Below are 19,835 nucleotides of genomic sequence, written 5' to 3'. Positions count from 1 at the left end.
ACTAACCTAGGGGTGGTGCGCTGGTCCTTCTTGCCCTCCAGGGCGATTAGCAGTAGCTCCCCACACACCCACACTTCCCCCAATACTTCCTGTGCCCTCCCACACCCGATGGCAGTAATGATGGATGATATACTTTCTCCCCAAAGCAGTACCCTTCCTGATTGGCGAGTAGAGACCTGTCCCAATGAGGCATAGGCAGGGGGTGGGGAAAGGGTTAAACAATAAGGAGCATTACCCGGAAAGGAAAGGGTTAGACAGAATGCACATTAACAGACACGCACAGTGTTCCCATTTAGCTCTCTTTTACTGAAAGTCTTATTCTTTTGACATGTATTTACACAAGAATCTCTAAAGTCTAGAAAGGCTGAAGTATGACTGAATGTAATTAGTTCGGAGTAGAACACCATAATAGATACATATCCACTTGTTAAGGTCCTATTGAGTTCCGAGCGTGAAAACAAAAATAAAACAGAGCGAGTCGACTGTTTAAATCCATACAATTACAAAAAGCACACTGTTGGGTTATCACTGAAACTGCAAATATCTGTGATAATAGTTAATTCAAATAATGCCTTAGTAATGATTAGATCTTCCCACGCTCAGTGTGGGGACCTCTGGTTGACTGTAAATTCTATGTTAATGTGGTCACAGCAGGCCATACCTCACTGAACAGATTACAGCAGAGAACAGTTGGTCTGACAAAAGACTCAAGTTTCATGGAAATTCTCACAATATCACAGTAAGGTATCTGACTTATTAGATAAAAGGATATTTGAACGTCATTAGAATGTTAACTGGTTATGAAAGTAATAGAGTGTCATTTCACTCTTTTTGTAAAGCTTTATAGAATGTAAATCTCAGAACCATTAATTCAGTCTGGCAAAAGCAGGCTTGTGATATTTCATATAGGCAATTTGGTATTAAAATATAGACAACATTGGTTTAATGCTGAATATATAATATGTAACTCATTACATTAAAGCTACAAATTAGAAAAGGTTCTAGTGTTCAACTGCCAAAATCAAAGAAAAGAGAAACTGCAAATCCATTCTCTCTGGGGGGAATAAGATGCCAACTCATCAAGAAACCAACAGATCCCCCCTGGAGAGAACCAGCCCATACACGACAAGAAGATCACTTGATTGGAACCCAAGAACAGAAGACTGTCTGTTTTTAGAAACAAGACAACCAATTGGAACAAAACTCCATATATAGAATGTAACTATGATTGGTTGATGCCATGGCATAGTATAAAGTCCAGAACCCATTGTCAGACAGATAGGCCAGAACTCTAACCCCAGATTCTGAGCCTCCACCGTTCTGCCAGAGAATATGCTGTTGCCATATACGTGAGTAAAATCATGGACCCACTGTTGGGTGTTGTTTAGTGTAAAATGTAAAGATCCCTATCTTAGACCAGGTTTAACCATGTGTATTGCTCAGTACATTCTCTTTTCATTGACATAACATGACTACTATTTGTGTACAGACGTGTTTGATGTGTAAACCTCAACAATCCGTTGTACAGCATGTTTGATGTACTATGATAATAATCCCTGTATGTAAATAACCTGCTTTATTCACCTTTTGGCCCTGCAGCAATAAATCATCTAAATTGAACTATAGTTCTGTTTGTCCTGACTACACCGTTATTCTCTACTGTCTATTTGGAGTCAGATGAGGACCATTCTATCATTCTGCTTTCTTCCCTCCATTTAACAGGCCTATATGCACTGTAATTAACCAAATGTATTGACTTAAGTTACGACACGTTGTTGAGATAACACAGTGGATACAAACCTTGAGCGTTATCATTCAGCTGGAGCAAAAAGGCATAGACACGTTAGCTAGGAGAGCTGGACAACCAGCACGCCCCAAGCTTAGCTTAATCGGGCTCAAGGCCTGTTATATCCTGATTCACGTAGGCTGCTGAGAAAGGACCATCCCCCTCGACCGGCAGATACGTTAAAACATAGTTCGTTTGAGTGAAACTTGTGTAACACAGTTCGTCCAAGTGCAACTTGAAAAAAGACAATATGCATAACAGTCTATGCGAAGTTCAGTGCGAAGTTCAATGTTCAGACAACGAAAAGGCAAATGCGTTAAAAAGCACAGGTCGTCTGAATTATACTTGAAAATAGTCAGTATGCATACCCGTTTCTGGAATAATACAGCGTAGATAAACCTTGAGTGTTACCGTTCTGTTGGTCCGAAAAGCTGCGGTAGGCGAGTGGTAACGATAGTGTTAGCTTGGAGAGCCGGAAAGTTAGCATAGCTCGCGCTTAGCATACCAAGGCTCCGAGGCCTGTCACTCCCCGGTGCCCGTTGCCTGCTCCGCCGGGGCCGGCTCTCCATCCTCAGCCAGGGGGGACGCCGTGCCGCTTCGAAGGAAACTCTCCGCCTCGGACGGCGATGTGAACAGGTGGTTGCAGGACAACTCCGCGGCCCATCTTGATCTTCAGAGTCGCAGGGTATAATAGGTAGACCTCTATGCCCTTCTCACGAGCAACTCCCATAGCCTTAGAGAAGGCCCTTATTCTCGTAAAAAAGGAACTTGTCTTCAATCGCCGAGATCTCGGTGGAGTTGGTTTCAGCTACGACCGCCAACTCTGCCATTTCTTCTTCCACCCTAGAGAGCTGTGTGGTCGCGCTAGCTACATCCTCCTGGAGTGAGTCCAGTCTGTTGGTTAGCTGCAGTATGCTAGCATCAAGCTCAGCACGGAACAAAGTCCTGATAAATTCTCTGAGGTCACAAAGATTAACATAGTTAGGCTTTCTGACCTCGCCAGAAAGATGAGTCTTTGATTTGATTTGATTTTATTAGGGATCCCCATTAGCTGGTGCGATAGCAACCAGCTAGTCTTCCTGGGGTCCACACACACAAAAAAAAAACATACAAAAACAATCACTATTGCAAAAACTAAATTATTAAAAGTCAGTACACACAATGCATAATGAAACTACTGTAACAATTAAGATAGCAAAAATTACATTAGTGTAAAACAAAAACAAAAAATTACTTTACAGTGTTAAAAACAATTTAAGATTATTTTTTAAAGTTAATCTACTGTAAATGCAGCAGAGGTTCCGAGGCAGGCCGTTCCACAGAGTTAATGCTCTAAAAATAAAAGATCTCCCCAAAGCGCTGGTTCTAGGACCTGGCAAATCAAGCTGCCCACTACTGGAACCTACTGAAGTGTAATGCTCGTGCACAGTGTATCCTACCTACCTACCTGATGTCCTACTGAAGTGTAATGCTCGTGCACAGTGTATCCTACCTACCTACCTGATGTCCTGGTAGACGCCCGGTTGGGTGCGGGGATTCCTCGTCTTTGACGCGCAATTAGAAAAAACACAATGTCGAGTCTGTGTCACCTGCCGTTGGGTGAAGTTCCCATTTAATTGAAGTATTTAACATAATACATGTGATGAGCCAAACAATAATTTCTGCATAATGCTGTTAATACTGAAAACAAGCGAGGGTACATGCGTGTGTTCGTGCGGTAAAAACCGTGAGATCTCTCCGTCACCCATACCTAGATACCTTAATTGCCATTGCCTACACCTGTGCCTTTATTCAAAACCCATGCGCTACACGCTGCCACCCAGTGATGAACTTAACAAACTACAAACTTAACACAAAAACAATCAAATAGCTCCTACACACAGTATTACTAAAAACAATCTGATTATGTATAAAAACAGGAGTTTTACTGCTCATGACCAACTTGAACAGCACAAGTATATTAAAAGACAATCTAGTTAATAAATCAGATGTCATGCTAATATGTCATGTTCTACAGTAGGCGTACTACTGTGATACCCATTTCAAAGTGCGTGTGCGAGGCTCGCTCTCCACGCATTATTTCTACGCTCATACCGGCGTCGGCAAAACTAGCGCGGGCCAGTGGCCAATCAGAGCGGAAAACGCGAACGCGGAAGCACGAACCGTTTGGGTTTCGAATAGACGCACCGCTGACAGCTGGATTCGATCCCAGAGTCTCTGCGGTGGTAGGCAAGTGCTTAGTCCACTGCGCTACCCAGCCGCCCAAATTATTATTTTGTGCATCACTGTTTTGAATTTGATGCAAATTTGCAATGCATGAGGCCGGGTCATCCTTTTGTGTTAAATGGCTGCATAGAGCAAGCATTTGTTGACTCATGTTGATAAGAGTATTAAAACTTGGAATGTGAAAAAGATCCCTTTAAGGTACTGTAGATAAATATATATATATTTTTTAATGGAATTAATTTGCAATTAATCACGAGTTAACTATGGACAATCATGCGAATAATCAGATTAAATATTTTAATCGATTGACAGCACTAGTAACCACCCATCATCTACACATTGTACACACATCCACACACTCACTTTTAAACAAACACTCACTTTAACACTAATTATATTTATCTATTAAAGAGATTTGCACTACATGCATACCTCATTTGCAATTGCACCCTACCTCAAAGTTTTGTACCTCATTTTCTGCATTGTACCTCACTGTAATTAGACTGTACCTAGGTTGTACTTTAGATTGTATATTGTATGCGGCTGGGTGGCGTAGCGGAGATTGCGCTTGTTACCCATGCAAGAGGCTGCGGTCTCGATGCGACAGGCTGCCTCCTTGTGTACCGGAGGGGACACGTGATGCAAGGCTTCTATCCTCACTACAGCCGACCAGTGGGAGGCATAGTCTAGCAACGTTCAAGACAGGGGAGGGGAGAAATTGGCGATACGAAATTGGGATGGGAGAAAAATAGAAAATAAGGAGAAAAAGTGGATAAAAAAAAAAAAAAAAAAATTGTATATTCCTCTTTACTTACTTTTTTTACTGTATGAAGCACACTCTCAGGGGCTCAAACAGAACCAAGCATTTCACCGTAAAGTATGTGTATTTTATTGTGATATTTAATAAACAAACTTGAAACTTGATTTTTTTTATGTTATGTTCTGTTTATTATTTTTGTTATTGCTAATGTCATTGTTTTTTTATCCACTTTTTCTCCTCCTTTTCTATTTTTCTCCCATCCCAATTTCCGCTGTGCCAATTCTCCCCTCCCGTCTTTTTTTTTTGGATCCACTTTTTCTCCTTATTTTTCTCCCATCCCAATTTCGCCTCGCCAATTCTCCCTTCAATTCTACCCTCCCCTGTCTCGAACGTTGCTAGACTATGCCTCCCACTGGTTGGCTGCAGTGAGGACGAAGCCTTGCATCACGTGTCCCCTCCGATACACGAGGAGGCAGCCTGTCACATCTTTTCACCTGCCAGCGCGGACTCTCATTGGCGAGGTGTAACATGTGGGAGGCTCACACTACCCCCGCCATTTCCTGTCTCTGCTGTGCAGGCGTCCCCCAACCGACCTGTAGGAGTCGCTGTCCACAACGTCCAGATTACCACCCATCGACTTCCACTCGCTAACTCTGCCAATTGAGTTAGTATGACGGCCGGCCCAACCGCGTCTATATTAATCCCAGCCGAAGAGTGCAAGAGCGCTTCCGCATTCTTCCCCATTCGCCGGTAAGCAATGCGCATTTCCTTTTCCTTCGCCCAGGTGCTCGCCGCGCATTCGCATGAGGTCCTCGTTTGGTTCAGACCCCCATTCAACACGGTTAATCACAGATGCCAGAACGCGCCATATTAAAGCCTTTGGTTCATATTAGCAACGCTGGTCGCAACGCTGGTCAATCACATTAACGCTGGTCAATCACATTAATCACAGAAGCCATATTAAAGCGCTAATACGGTAGTCAGGTTAGTGCTTAGACAAGTTTGCTTATGTTTAGCTGTACACAGACATTCCCACAATCACAGCACAGCAGTCTTGCAAATTCGGTGCAAGAAAGTCAGGAGGCTTGTGTTTGCATACTTCATATATGTGTCTACCTCTTCTTGCTGTCATTACATCCATGTATGTGCATCTTCTGTGTTTGTTTCCTTATTTGATCAATTGCAGGTATGAAAAGTACCTGCGGTACATTTGAGCGCCTCTACAGTCGCAGAGAGTGCTGGGCACTCAGTTACCGGGGCGCGCGCGGTCTCCTCACCCGGGGAAATAACACAAACAATTATGCTGAAGCAGCGATGCGGGTTAACGTTATGGCGTTATGTGGTCCTCGTTTGGATAATATGTAACGTTACAATGTACAGCGAAATAACGTTATGGCGTTATGTGGTCCTCGTTTGGATAATATGTAAAGTACAGTTGACAGCTGCGTTGTGTTAACGTTAAAATGTACAGGGAAATAACGTTATGGCGTTATGTGGTCCTCGTTTGGATAATATGTAAAGTACAGTTGACAGCTGCGTTGTGTTAACGTTGCAATGTACAGGGAAATAACGTTATGGCGTTGCGAGTGAATCTGGTCCGCGTCGCGATAATATACATTGTATTCCATTTCGGCGTCTGAGCGGGGAAAAAGAAAATGCGCATTTGTAGGGCGTTACCGGGGCCAATCAGGGCAAAATGCGGAAGCGCTCTTGCACTCTTCGGCTGGGATTAATATAGACGCGGCCCAACCCGGTGTCTCTTGCGTTGGTGACGAGCGCAATGTCCGCTGCGCCACCCAGCTAATGTCAGTTATTATTATTGTGGTATTGTGAGGTATTGTTATTGTTACTGTATTGTTTGTCTTGTTTTGTGCATAAAAATAAATACAAATATTTGATATAAAAAAAATAAAAAAGTTCTACCAAAGTGAAAAATCCCAAGATATGACTCAATTCAAGTATCAGCAAAGAGTGATTACATGGGAAGACAGAGCCCCAGATAGGAGACTGACAATAGTCTGTATCTGAGTCAAGACTATTCTGTTAATACAGGCACTGAATCACCATTGATTGGATTTGGATTTATTACACTACATATACTGTACATGGCACCTAATGGCCATCACAACTCAACATTACCACATCATTATTATTAATATTGTTATGTAATTATACTTTTATTAACATAATTAATTATGTTTTTCTCTTATTTTCTATTATAATTATTTATGGTTATTGTCAATTATCTGTGAATATTATCTTGCCTCACAACCTTTCTTATGTTAAATGTGCTCTGTGGAGAATCTCACCATCAATACGGCAAAAAAAAACAAGACATGAGAACGTGGTCAGTTTGACGAAAAACATAAAATATTTTATTAGTTTATTTATACTCTGTTAGTTCAAACAAATGTACATAACCAAGTAAAACTCCCCAATGTGCATTCTGGGGGGGGGGGGGGGGGGGAATAACGCTAAATAAAAACACAATCTTGTGAAATAGCACAAAACACGACCAAGAGAGAGGATGAAAACACACGGAGAGGAAACCCCTCGCTGGTGTAGAAAGTACACCTCGGGGTGCTCCAGTAGCACACCATGTACCTCGGGGTGCTCCAGTAGCACACCATGTACCTCGGGGTGCTCCAGTAGCACACCATGTACCTCGGGGTGCTCCAGTAGCACACCATGTACCTCGGGGTGCTCCAGTAGCACACCATGTACCTCGGGGTGCTCCAGTAGCTCACCATGTACCTCGGGGTGCTCCAGTAGCACACCATGTACCTCGGGGTGCTCCAGTAGCACACCATGTACCTCGGGGTGCTCCAGTAGCACACCATGTACCTCGGGGTGCTCCAGTAGCACACCATGTACCTCGGGGTGCTCCAGTAGCACACCATGTACACCTCGGGGTGCTCCAGTAGCACACCATGTACCTCGGGGTGCTCCAGTAGCACACCATGTACCTCGGGGTGCTCCAGTAGCACACCATGTACCGAGGGGTGCTCCAGTAGCACACCATGTACACCTCGGGGTGCTCCAGTAGCTCACCATGTACCTCGGGGTGCTCCAGTAGCACACCATGTACCTCGGGGTGCTCCAGTAGCACACCATGTACCGCGCTGCGTCGCGGACCTGGTTGACTCCGAGTTCGATTCCCGGACTCGCCGTCATTTGCCGAATGTCTCCCCCTGCTCTCTCTCCCGTTTCACCCTGCATCTGTCGGTCATGCTTGACCAGGAAAAGCGATAAACGCTAAAAAATGAAGTAAAAAAAAAAAAAAAAAAAGCACACCTCAGCTCTTGTGCAGCAACAGACGTGTTGGCGGTCAGAACGAGACACGTACACACGGTGATGGAGCAAGACCATCATTAGAATACGCCTCCGTTAGCTACGCAAACGCCCTTCCAAGCGCCGAGCCGCTCAGGTGTGTCGTACGAGCGTCTCCTCCCGACATGCGCGACGACAGGATTCCGAGAACTGAACATTCCGCTGATGTAACGATGGCTACTGGCCGAGTTCTAGAATTTCAGAGAACATTCCAAAAAGATTAAAGAAAAAAACATCGACACCTGAAAGGGTGGAAGAGTTATTTTTTTTTCTAATCGCCTCCCTGAATCTATAGCCAATAAAAGCCATGCAGTTTTTGCAGGCACAAATAATGCCAGATTGGTCAGACCTCTCTGTGCCTAAGTAGCAGGCTTCTACAGCTGACATTAAAGAAGATATTTACAGTGTAAAACTAGTGAACATTGCAATGATATGTACAATGTCAACAATGTATCTTTATTGTCGTCTGCGTTGTTTATTCCTCACTGGCTCCAAAATGCCCTAAGTTCCCATTCATGAAACGGGAGTATGGCTCTTTGAATTGGAATTAAAATAAAGTTGTATGGTAACCACAATGGTCCACTTTTAACAAAGCAAAGCGTCCACTGAAAGTGGAAACAGCACCATCCGATGGACAGAGGGGGAACTGTTCCAACGGAGGAAGACAAGAAAACATGACTGATTGAATGCCTTGGTTTGATCCAGAAAGCAGACTGGACTGCAGAGGGACATGGACGTTGACCGGAGCTTAAGAGGACAGAAAGGTAAACATCTCAACGTGTTGTTCAGTTATCTCCACAATAAGGAGTTGGAACAGAATCACAGTTTGAGTAGAAACACTCGAAAATAACAAACGACACTCATGATCCCTTTTCTGTTGTTCTCCGTGTGATGTTATGGTTGTGGTGTCAAATATGGTAGGTTGACCGTACTTTAAAGTAGCCTTATGTAGTTTTTAGGGGGGGGGGGGGTAAAAATACTCTCTCTCTCCCTCTCTCTGTCCGTCTCTCTCTCTCTCTCTCTCTCTCTACAAACCTATCTGCTCTCAGGTTACCAGGCTGAACCAACCATCGACTATCACATGAAGAAAAAAGGAATCATCCCTTTTTAAAAAAACAGGAGAAAAACTGAAAATCACTTCAAAACCGAAAAGTATTAAACCATAAAGACCTAAAGTATCTCAAGCTTCTTGTCTGGATGCATTTTCAGGCTCAAAAGGCTCAGGCCCTTTCTGGGCCACCTTCCCCAATGCTCTTAACGGAGGCAGACAGCAGTGCACAGTGGGCACAACCTATATGTCTAGCTTGTGGCTTTCATGCAGAAGTAGGCTACTATTTACGATTAACTACTTACGAGTCGGTCATTCATTTGAGCGTGTTTCTTTTCTCCCTCACCTTGGACCACCTTGCAAGCAGAGAAAACAAGAGGTGGTTCCTTTTTATGCACGTTAATAGAAACAGACGTGACGCGCTCGAATGCAGTTTGTTTTACGCAGACGACCTGCTGCTTTTCATCCTCAACGTGTTGGATTTCTAAGAAACTGAACGGAGTGTGCATTACCCGGCGGGTTACCAGCTTTTCACACGAGCCGAGAACGCAGGAATTTGTACGTCTATGTTCGCCTATAAGCGGACCGAGTGGCTGGAATGCGGTGTTACGCCGACGACCTCCTGCTTTCCGTCCTTCATGGAGCGTGTGTTAGCATGCCGTCCCTGATGTCCCCGACACACAAATAGCACCGTAGTGAATAGAAAGGCTGAGCGATTGTCCGGTGCCTCCGTTGTTACCGTGACAAGGAATCGCAGGCTCGTCTCGGTCCGTTTGCCTCGAGGGCAGCGAGCGAACGCAAAACACACCGACCATCGGAAGTTGTATAAAAACACAAAAGTGCATAACGGTCCGTTTACATTAGATAGACTACGAGTGATGTCTTGCAAATACTCTGTACCTCCCATCTGCCTCGCAAATACATTTACAGGCATTTAAATTAACACATTTATCCTAAATCAATTAAAGTGACCAAATGTATTCAATGCAGATCTTACACGGGTGAGTTGCTGCATTTTGTAACATAATTTACAGGAGTTAGTACATGCAAGTACAGGTATACATATGTATATGTATAAATATATATATATATATATATACACACATACATATATATATACATATATATGTATTAGTGGTATTTCTGAGTCAACGGTAAGACAAGGCAGCGGGGCTTCAGCCTGCAGGGTCTCCCCACTGCGAGGCCTCTCCAGCCGGCAGGGTCTCACCGCTCAGAGGTCTGTCCAGTGAAGCTGAGGTCGTCAGAGATCAGTTGCTCTCCTGGGGGGGAGGAAGTGAAATGACATTTGAGCACGAGAAGCTTAGTTCAATAATTAACCTTTTTCGAGAATTCCATTTAAAAAGAGACAGTTGACCCTTTTGAGAAGCATATCCGATTGATTGAGAACTGGGTGGTGAAAGCGTTAGCGTTGATTTGCAACGCTAACAGAAGTAGGAGAGAGAAATAGTTTTTGCGTGCGTCAGTCACAGAGACGGGCGGTCCTCCACTAAGAGAGAGAGAGAGAGAGTCTGTGTGCATGTCGGGCGGCATGGGCTCGTCGGAAAATGTAAATAAAGTCGACCACAGGAAAAATAGTACATAATGTACCGTAATTGCCGGACTATGAGCCGCACCTTTTTCCTAGTGGACCCCTGCGGCTTATATTCCGGTGCGGCTTATAGTCCGGCAATTACGGTACATTATGTTATAGCCATGAGTAATATATTTACATGTTGTATACAGTCAGTAATATATTTACATGTTGTATACAGTCAGTAATATATTTACATGTTGTATACAGTCAGTAATATATTTACATGTTGTATACAGTCAGTAATATATTTACATGTTGTATACAGTCAGTAATATATTTACATGTTGTATACAGTCAGTAATATATTTACATGTTGTATACAGTCAGTAATATATTTACATGTTGTATACGGTAAGTAATATAATTACATATTGTATACAGTCAGTAATATATTTACATGTTGTATACAGTCAGTAATATATTTACATGTTGTATACAGTCAGTAATATATTTACATGTTGTATACGGTAAGTAATATAATTACATATTGTACCAGCAAAGGTAAAAAACAAACACCACAACTGGGAGTCGAACCGAACAACCATTGCCGCCGTGGACGACTTCTCTCACCACTACACCACCCTGAGTGGTTCTTGTACAGTAAATAGATGGATATAGCAAGATAGCATAAGGATATATAGTATAACTGTAGATTGTATAGTACAGTATTGTATAGTAGTGTACATAAGACCCAGTGCCTCATCCGTAGCTTAACAGTGTATTGCACTATCGCAGGACCTTAGCATGTCTTAGTACCATGCTTTTTGTAAACTTTATGTACATTATACCTGTTACGTCTTATTCTTATTACTTGTATTATTGCACAATCGCTGCGGGCATGACCACCACCCAACCTGACCCACACACAGAGTTAAGGTTAGTGTTAGTGTTCACCACGCGGGCGCCCGGGCTGACCCACACACAGAGTTAAGGTTAGTGTTCACCACGCGGGCGCCCGGGCTCCACACAGAGGAACATGACCTTTTTCTGAAAACGTAAAAATTCTAATTTTTTAATAATGTAATTTAAGCATTTATTTGTAATACGTACACATTGTACACGTTCGATACAATACATGAATATATTACTCACATGGCTATAACATACATTATGTACCTTTTTGGATGAGTACTTTATTTACATATTTTAAGCGAGAGGAGGAGGAGGAGGCTGTTCCCCCTCGACTAAAGAAACTGTTGTTCTCTAGAGCCAGAGACCTTGACCACAATAATAATAATATGTAAGGGATAATGTATAGCTACGAGGTCATTGTCGCAAAATAATTGACCGACACGGAGTTTAAAATACCGAGCCGCCTCGCCGAGGTGTTTTAAACGTAGTGAAGGTCAATTATTTTGCGACAATGACCTCGTAGCTATACATTATCCCGCTTATTACATGGCTAACTTACTAACAATATACCTAATTCATTTGACAAATCGCAGTTGTTCTGTGGCTCTGTCAGCCCAAATAAAGTGATTATTATTATCGCGGGCAGCCTCTGTGTTCTGGCTCCGCTGTGTTCTGGGTCCGCTCGTCGCTCCGCCCCCCGTCATCGCCGGCACGGCAGTGTCTAATTGCACTGAAACAGTGTGTCAGTGGGCTTGATTGCGAACAGCTGCGCTCTGCGGTCATTATTGAAAAATCTGCGGTCATTATTGAAAAATAATGACCGCAGTCGGGGGGCTGTTGACCAATCACAAGCAAGCATTTCGGCGAATGTGAAAACGCCATGTAATAAGCAATAATAATAATAATAATAATACATAATGGATCCAAATTGGCTTATTTTATAGGAACAAAACCAGCTTTCCAATCTTTAGCAGAAAGAGGATTGTGAGTTTTGGACTATGGGGATGTAGTCTATAGCTGCTTCTACTCCTACATCTTTAGACAGTCCATCACTCTGCTCTCAGATGTATTACCGGTGACAGCTATGGTCCATCACTCTGCTCTCAGATGTATTACCGGTGACAGCTATGACAGTCCATCACTCTGCTCTCAGATGTATTACCGGTGACAGCTATGGTCCATCGCTCTGCTCTCAGATGTATTACCGGTGACAGCTATGACAGTCCATCGCTCTGCTCTCAGATGTATTACCGGTGACAGCTATGACAGTCCATCACTCTGCTCTCAGATGTATTACCGGTGACAGCTATGACTAGGGATGGGTATCGTTAGGATTTTATCGATACTACTACTCTTATCGATACTGCTTAACGGTTCGGTACTTTATCGATACTCTTATCGGTTCTTTTTGGTTATTTTTTTGCAAGAAAAAAAGACAATTAATTAAGAACAGAATCAACATTGCTTTATTATTTATAAATACAACTTTATAAATAAGTATTATAAATAAATATAATTTCTTCAGCAACAGCAGCAGCAATGTTCTTTTATATAACTTTATAAATAAATATAATAAATTAATATAATTTCTTCAGCAACAGCAGCAACAATGTTTTAAATGTGTCTGACTGAATTATAGACTTTTTATAATAAACAACAAATGCAAAAGGCTAACAGCCCTGTGACACTCGTTCACCCTATCCTCTGCCATCCTTCCTCTAGCTGCTAGGGAGAAAGGACTTTGGGTGGTGGAGGGAGGTAGAGGGAGGATGTGTGGTGGCCCTGGGCTCACTGGGCTGGGACATAGTGGCTGACGCCTCAGCTTGACGATCTATAAAAAGTTTAGATTGTAGTATTTGTAGCTAAACAATTGTTTTGTTTATTAGCCTATTTGTAATAATTCGTTATTAGCCTAGGCAACTCCGTATCTTGGGTTACGGCTGCAGTATGCAGATGGAACACTGCGCGCAAGGCAGTCGAATACGCGCATTTCTGCACACTAATATCATGTTTTGCCAACAGATGTTTTGATAAATTGATTTGCTCGTATTGCCACCCTTTTTTTTTTTTAACAATATATTTATTGGGTTTTAGTTTGCAAATTACAACATGTATATCAGCAGAGCAGTATTCAGCAAACATTTTCACCCCATTCTCCCTCCCCTAACCCCACCCCACAAAATAATAATTAACTTCAAAAACAGGTTCACATAGGAAGGATACAGATTTAAATAAAAAATAAACATAAATAAATAATAATACAACCAAAATGTTTTACACATTAAGTAAAGGGTGTTTCTTGTCGTTTTTACACAATGATAAGAGTTGTCCGTATTGCCACCCTTACTGGCAAATGTTTTGTTGCACTTGTGGCAACGTGCATTGTCGGCATTGACCCTTGTAAAGTATATCCATACTTTAGAACGCTTCGCTCTATCCGCCATGATCACGACTCAGTGCATGCAGAGCTGCTGTCTGTGTGCCGCGCGCTATAGCACGGGGCGTCGGGACAGAACTTTCATTAAGGAGTACCCGTATGTAGTACCCGTATGTCTATGTGTAGCACTAGCGAGCGACTCGCGAGGAGTGTGTGTAATAATTGACTCGCTGGCTGCTGCTCGCTTCTCGTGCAGAGACAGAGAGAGGATCGTTCGCAACTTTTAAATAATAATAATAATAATAATAATAATAATAATAATAATAATAATAATAATAATAATTTCTCTAGAGTATCGATAGCAGTACCGAGGACGTCAGAGCTTATAAATACTCCGGTATTTTCTAATATAGTACCGGTTCCCGTTTAAAACCGGGGTCCGGGGGGCATCCCTAGCTATGACAGTCCATCACTCTGCTCTCGGATGTATTACCGGTGACAGCTATGACAGTCCATCACTCTGCTCTCAGATGTATTACCGGTGACAGCTATGGTCCATCGCTCTGCTCTCAGATGTATTACCGGTGACAGCTATGACAGTCCATCACTCTGCTCTCAGATGTATTACCGGTGACAGCTATGACAGTCCATCACTCTGCTCTCAGATGTATTACCGGTGACAGCTATGACAGTCCATCACTCTGCTCTCAGATGTATTACCGGTGACAGCTATGACAGTCCATCACTCTGCTCTCAGATGTATTACCGGTGACAGCTATGACAGTCCATCACTCTGCTCTCAGATGTATTACCGGTGACAGCTACATCTTTAGACAGTCCATCGCTCTGCTCTCAGATGTATTACCGGTGACAGCTATGGTCCATCACTCTGCTCTCAGATGTATTACCGGTGACAGCTATGACACAGTCCATCGCTCTGCTCTCCGATGTATTACCGGCGACAGCTATGGTCCATCGCTCTGCTCTCAGATGTATTACCGGTGACAGCTATGACAGTCCATCACTCTGCTCTCAGATGTATTACCGGTGACAGCTATGACAGTCCATCACTCTGCTCTCAGATGTATTACCGGTGACAGCTATGACAGTCCATCACTCTGCTCTCAGATGTATTACCGGTGACAGCTATGACAGTCCATCACTCTGCTCTCAGATGTATTACCGGTGACAGCTATGACAGTCCATCGCTCTGCTCTCAGATGTATTACCAGTGACAGTCCATCGCTCTGCTCTCAGATGTATTACCGGTGACAGCTATGACAGTCCATCGCTCTGCTCTCAGATGTATTACCGGTGACAGCTATGGTCCATCGCTCTGCTCTCGGATGTATTACCGGTGACAGCTATGACAGTCCATCGCTCTGCTCTCAGATGTATTACCGGTGACAGCTATGGTCCATCGCTCTGCTCTCGGATGTATTACCGGTGACAGCTATGACAGTCCATCGCTCTGCTCTCAGATGTATTACCAGTGACAGTCCATCGCTCTGCTCTCAGATGTATTACCGGTGACAGCTATGGTCCATCGCTCTGCTCTCAGATGTATTACCGGTGACAGCTATGGTCCATCGCTCTGCTCTCAGATGTATTACCGGTGACAGCTATGGTCCATCGCTCTGCTCTCAGATGTATTACCGGTGACAGCTATGACAGTCCATCACTCTGCTCTCAGATGTATTACCGGTGACAGCTATGACAGTCCATCGCTCTGCTCTCAGATGTATTACCGGTGACAGCTATGGTCCATCGCTCTGCTCTCAGATGTATTACCGGTGACAGCTATGGTCCATCGCTCTGCTCTCAGATGTATTACCGGTGACAGCTATGGTCCATCGCTCTGCTCTCAGATGTATTACCGGTGACAGCTATGGTCCATCGCTCTGCTCTCAGATGTATTACCGGTGACAGCTATGGTCCATCGCTCTGCTCTCAGATGTATTACCGGTGACAGCTATGACAGTCCATCGCTCTGCTCTCAGATGTATTACCGGTGACAGCTATGGTCCATCGCTCTGCTCTCAGATGTATTACCGGTGACAGCTATGACAGTCCATCGCTCTGCTCTCAGATGTATTACCGGTGACAGCTATGACAGTCCATCGCTCTGCTCTCAGATGTATTACCGGTGACAGCTATGGTCCATCGCTCTGCTCTCAGATGTATTACCGGTGACAGCTATGACAGTCCATCGCTCTGCTCTCAGATGTATTACCGGTGACAGCTATGACAGTCCATCGCTCTGCTCTCAGATGTATTACCGGTGACAGCTATGACAGTCCATCGCTCTGCTCTCAGATGTATTACCGGTGACAGCTATGGTCCATCGCTCTGCTCTCAGATGTATTACCGGTGACAGCTATAGTCCATCGCTCTGCTCTCAGATGTATTACCGGTGACAGCTATGACAGTCCATCACTCTGCTCTCAGATGTATTACCGGTGACAGCTATGGTCCATCGCTCTGCTCTCAGATGTATTACCGGTGACAGCTATAGTCCATCACTCTGCTCTCAGATGTATTACCGGTGACAGCTATGACAGTCACCATTGTTTGCTGTATGATGAGGTTGGTTGGCCCCCTCTGATAAATCAAACTCGCTCAAGTGATTTGCTCACGCTTAAGGTTCCCAGAGCGTGTTCTAATCTAGGAGAAACTGCAGTCTCTTTTAGTGCGCCATACTCCAGGAACTCTTTAACGTTTGATATTCTTCCAACCTTTGGACAATTTAAAGCTTTGATTGATAACCACTGTACATCATTTTGTAATTGGTTTTAGTCTGCTTTTCTTGTTCCCTGTTTTTATCTACCGGTAATTGTATCTTGTTTTTATCATGCTGTGATTACTGGTTTTTATCTCATTTTATCTTGTTTTTATCGTTCTGCGATTACTGGTTTTTATCTCATTTTATCTTGTTTTTATCATGCAGATTACTGGTTTTTATCTTATCTTTGTGTTATTCCATTTACCGGTATTTTAATTGTAAACTCAACGTCACTATATTAGGGTGTCCCTCGTGTTTAAATAAAGATTGAATAATAATAATAATGCAACAGCACCTTGTTAGATCTGAGTTTACCACGAGCAATAATGCAACAGCACCTTGTTAAATCTTGTACTTATATAGTATAATGGGGGGGGGGGGGACTAATCGACTATGACCAAACCAACCAATTAATGGTCTATGAGGGGGCAGCCCTACATATAAGACGTCAGACCCATGGAACTACACGAGCTAGCTGTCAGTAAGACGTCAGACCCATGGAGCAACACGAGCTAGCTGTCAGTAAAACGTCAGACCCATGGAGCAACACGAGCTAGCTGTCAGTAAGACGTCAGACCCATGGAGCAACACGAGCTAGCTGTCAGTAAGACGTCAGACCCATGGAGCAACACAAGCTAGCTGTCAGTAAGACGTCAGACCCATGGAGCAACACGAGCTAGCTGTCAGTAAGACGTCAGACCCATGGAGCAACACGAGCTAGCTGTCAGTAAGACGTCAGACCCATGGAGCAACACGAGCTAGCTGTCAGTAAGACGTCAGACCCATGGAGCAACACGAGCTAGCTGTCAGTAAGACGTCAGACCCATGGAGCTACACCAGCTAGCTGTCAGTAAGACGTCAGACCCATGGAGCAACACGAGCTAGCTGTCAGTAAGACGTCAGACCCATGGAGCAACACGAGCTAGCTGTCAGTAAGACGTCAGACCCATGGAGCTACACCAGCTAGCTGTCAGTAAGACGTCAGACCCATGGAGCAACACGAGCTAGCTGTCAGTAAGACGTCAGACCCATGGAGCTACACGAGCTAGCTGTCAGTAAGACGTCAGACCCATGGAGCAACACGAGCTAGCTGTCAGTAAGACGTCAGACCCATGGAGCTACACGAGCTAGCTGTCAGTAAGACGTCAGACCCATGGAGCTACACCAGCTAGCTGTCCATCGAGTCTGAAAGCGGCACATTGAGAAATAAACAAATAACTTCCCAGCAAAAATGGTCGGCAATAAAGTGGGTTTGACTCACGGCGGTGATGTGTTTGTGTCGTCTCTCGCCACTGTGGCAACATTAAAGTGGGTTTGACTCACGGCGGTGATGTGTTTGTGTCGTCTCTCGCCACTGTGGCAACATTAAAGTGGGTTTGACTCACGGCGGTGATGTGTTTGTGTCGTCTCTCGCCACTGTGGCAACATTAAAGTACAGGAAGAAGATGATTCTGCGCCCCTCTCTGTTCTAAGCCACAAGGCAACACTTGCTTGCGCATCCCAGCTATTCTAAACCTTTAATATAAAAGGCCTCGTTTCGAGTGCACACCGACAGCCCGTTGCCCTGGTAACACACATATGAATGGAGAAATCGTCTTCTTCTTATACTTTAATGTCATCACGGCGCCAGGTATTCATTGCGCAATTTACATTTTTATTTGTGCTTCATCTCGACAGGTAGTCTCATTGAGATCAAAATACATTTTTCAAGAGAACTGTGTACAATAGACATAATAAAAACACAAGTACAGCTCAGCAGTCAGATTACCATACAGCATGTAGATCAACAACTGAAATAACAAAAGTTCAATTAAAATCGTCTAATTCCAGGGTTTTCTGTAGTTAATTCCATTTGTACGAGGTATAGGATTTAAAACGCGTTTTGCCAAAGTACACATTTTTACATGTGGTGTTATCTAAAGCTAGGTAATTCTGTGACCTAGTACCATAATATGTGCTGCATTTAAAAGCAATCAAGGACCAGAGATAAGAGGGAAGTTTCATAAGCAGAGCCTTATAGAGAAATACAACACAAGTCCCTTCTCTTAGTTAAAGGACAACATACCACTTTTTCATATGAAACACAATGGTGAGTGAGAAGTGTATCTCCAGTGATAGAACGCAGTGCGCTGTGATACACAGCATGGAGGGGTTTAAGGTGGAGGGAGAGGCGTGCGTGAACAGAATGTTACCATAATCATCTCACACAGACAGAGACAGAGACAGAGAGAGAGACAGAGACAGAGACAGAGACAGAGACAGAGACAGAGACAGAGACAGAGACAGAGACAGAGACAGAGACAGAGACAGAGACAGAGAGAGAGAGAGAGAGAGAGAGAGAGAGAGAGAGAGAGAGAGAGAGAGTCCCCTCTGCCAGCTAGTCAGAAATCTCTGCCCACAAATGCCTCAGGACAGATACCAAAAAATCTGGCCCAACCAAATAACCTCAAAACAAAAAGAAAACTATATAGAATATTGAACAAATCAACCAAATCTCAAAGTAAATTAGAATTCTATTTGACCCTAAACAGAGAGTACACGGTGGCAGAATACCTGACCACTGTGAATGATATAAAATTAAGAAAGACATTGACACGGTACAGACTGAGTGGACATAGTCTAGCCATAGAAACAGGCCGTCACAGGCAGAACTGGCTGCCCAGAGAGGCCAGGCTGTGTTCACTTTGTCATCAGGGGGATGTTGAGACAGAACCTCACTTCCTACTATACTGTGAGAAATACAAGGATCTAAGAGAAGTTTTCTTTTATAAAATAAATAAAATTGATCCACAGTTTATCCATCTCCCTGATAATCAAAAGCTGTTATATATATGTGGGGAGAAAAGTCAGTGTACAGTATTAGCTGCAAAATATGTAGATGGTTGTCATACAATAAGAGAACAAGCCCTGTAAATACATGTATCTGGGTGGCTACATCTGTAAAATGACTACCCGATTGAATGATTATTTTGTAATTTAATATGTTTCTGTTGATTGTTTTACTTATTGCTAATATTATGGTATGTTTTATTGCTTAATAATATATATGTTATTGTTTGTATGTTGGACTTGCTTTGGCA

At 43.4% G+C, this 19,835-nt stretch overlaps 1 protein-coding gene across 2 annotated transcripts in view; it reads right to left on the bottom strand.

Moving 5' to 3' along the window:
• Positions 1-7,763: 7,763 nt before the first annotated feature.
• The window catches only part of trim37 (tripartite motif containing 37), a 146,747-nt gene continuing 134,675 nt past the window's right edge, over positions 7,764-19,835 (bottom strand). For both annotated transcript variants that reach the window (XM_084338360.1, XM_084338361.1), the window contains one exon: positions 7,764-10,430. In XM_084338360.1, the coding sequence (XP_084194486.1) occupies positions 10,375-10,430 (56 nt within the window). In that variant the 3' untranslated portion in view covers positions 7,764-10,374. The remainder of the gene's footprint in view (positions 10,431-19,835) is intronic.

This window comes from Notolepis coatsorum (assembly GCF_963971535.1).
Source record: "Notolepis coatsorum genome assembly, contig: SUPER_8_unloc_1, whole genome shotgun sequence".
Classification (NCBI taxonomy): Eukaryota; Metazoa; Chordata; class Actinopteri; order Aulopiformes; family Paralepididae; genus Notolepis; species Notolepis coatsorum.
This window is presented reverse-complemented; position numbering and strand designations above follow the sequence as displayed.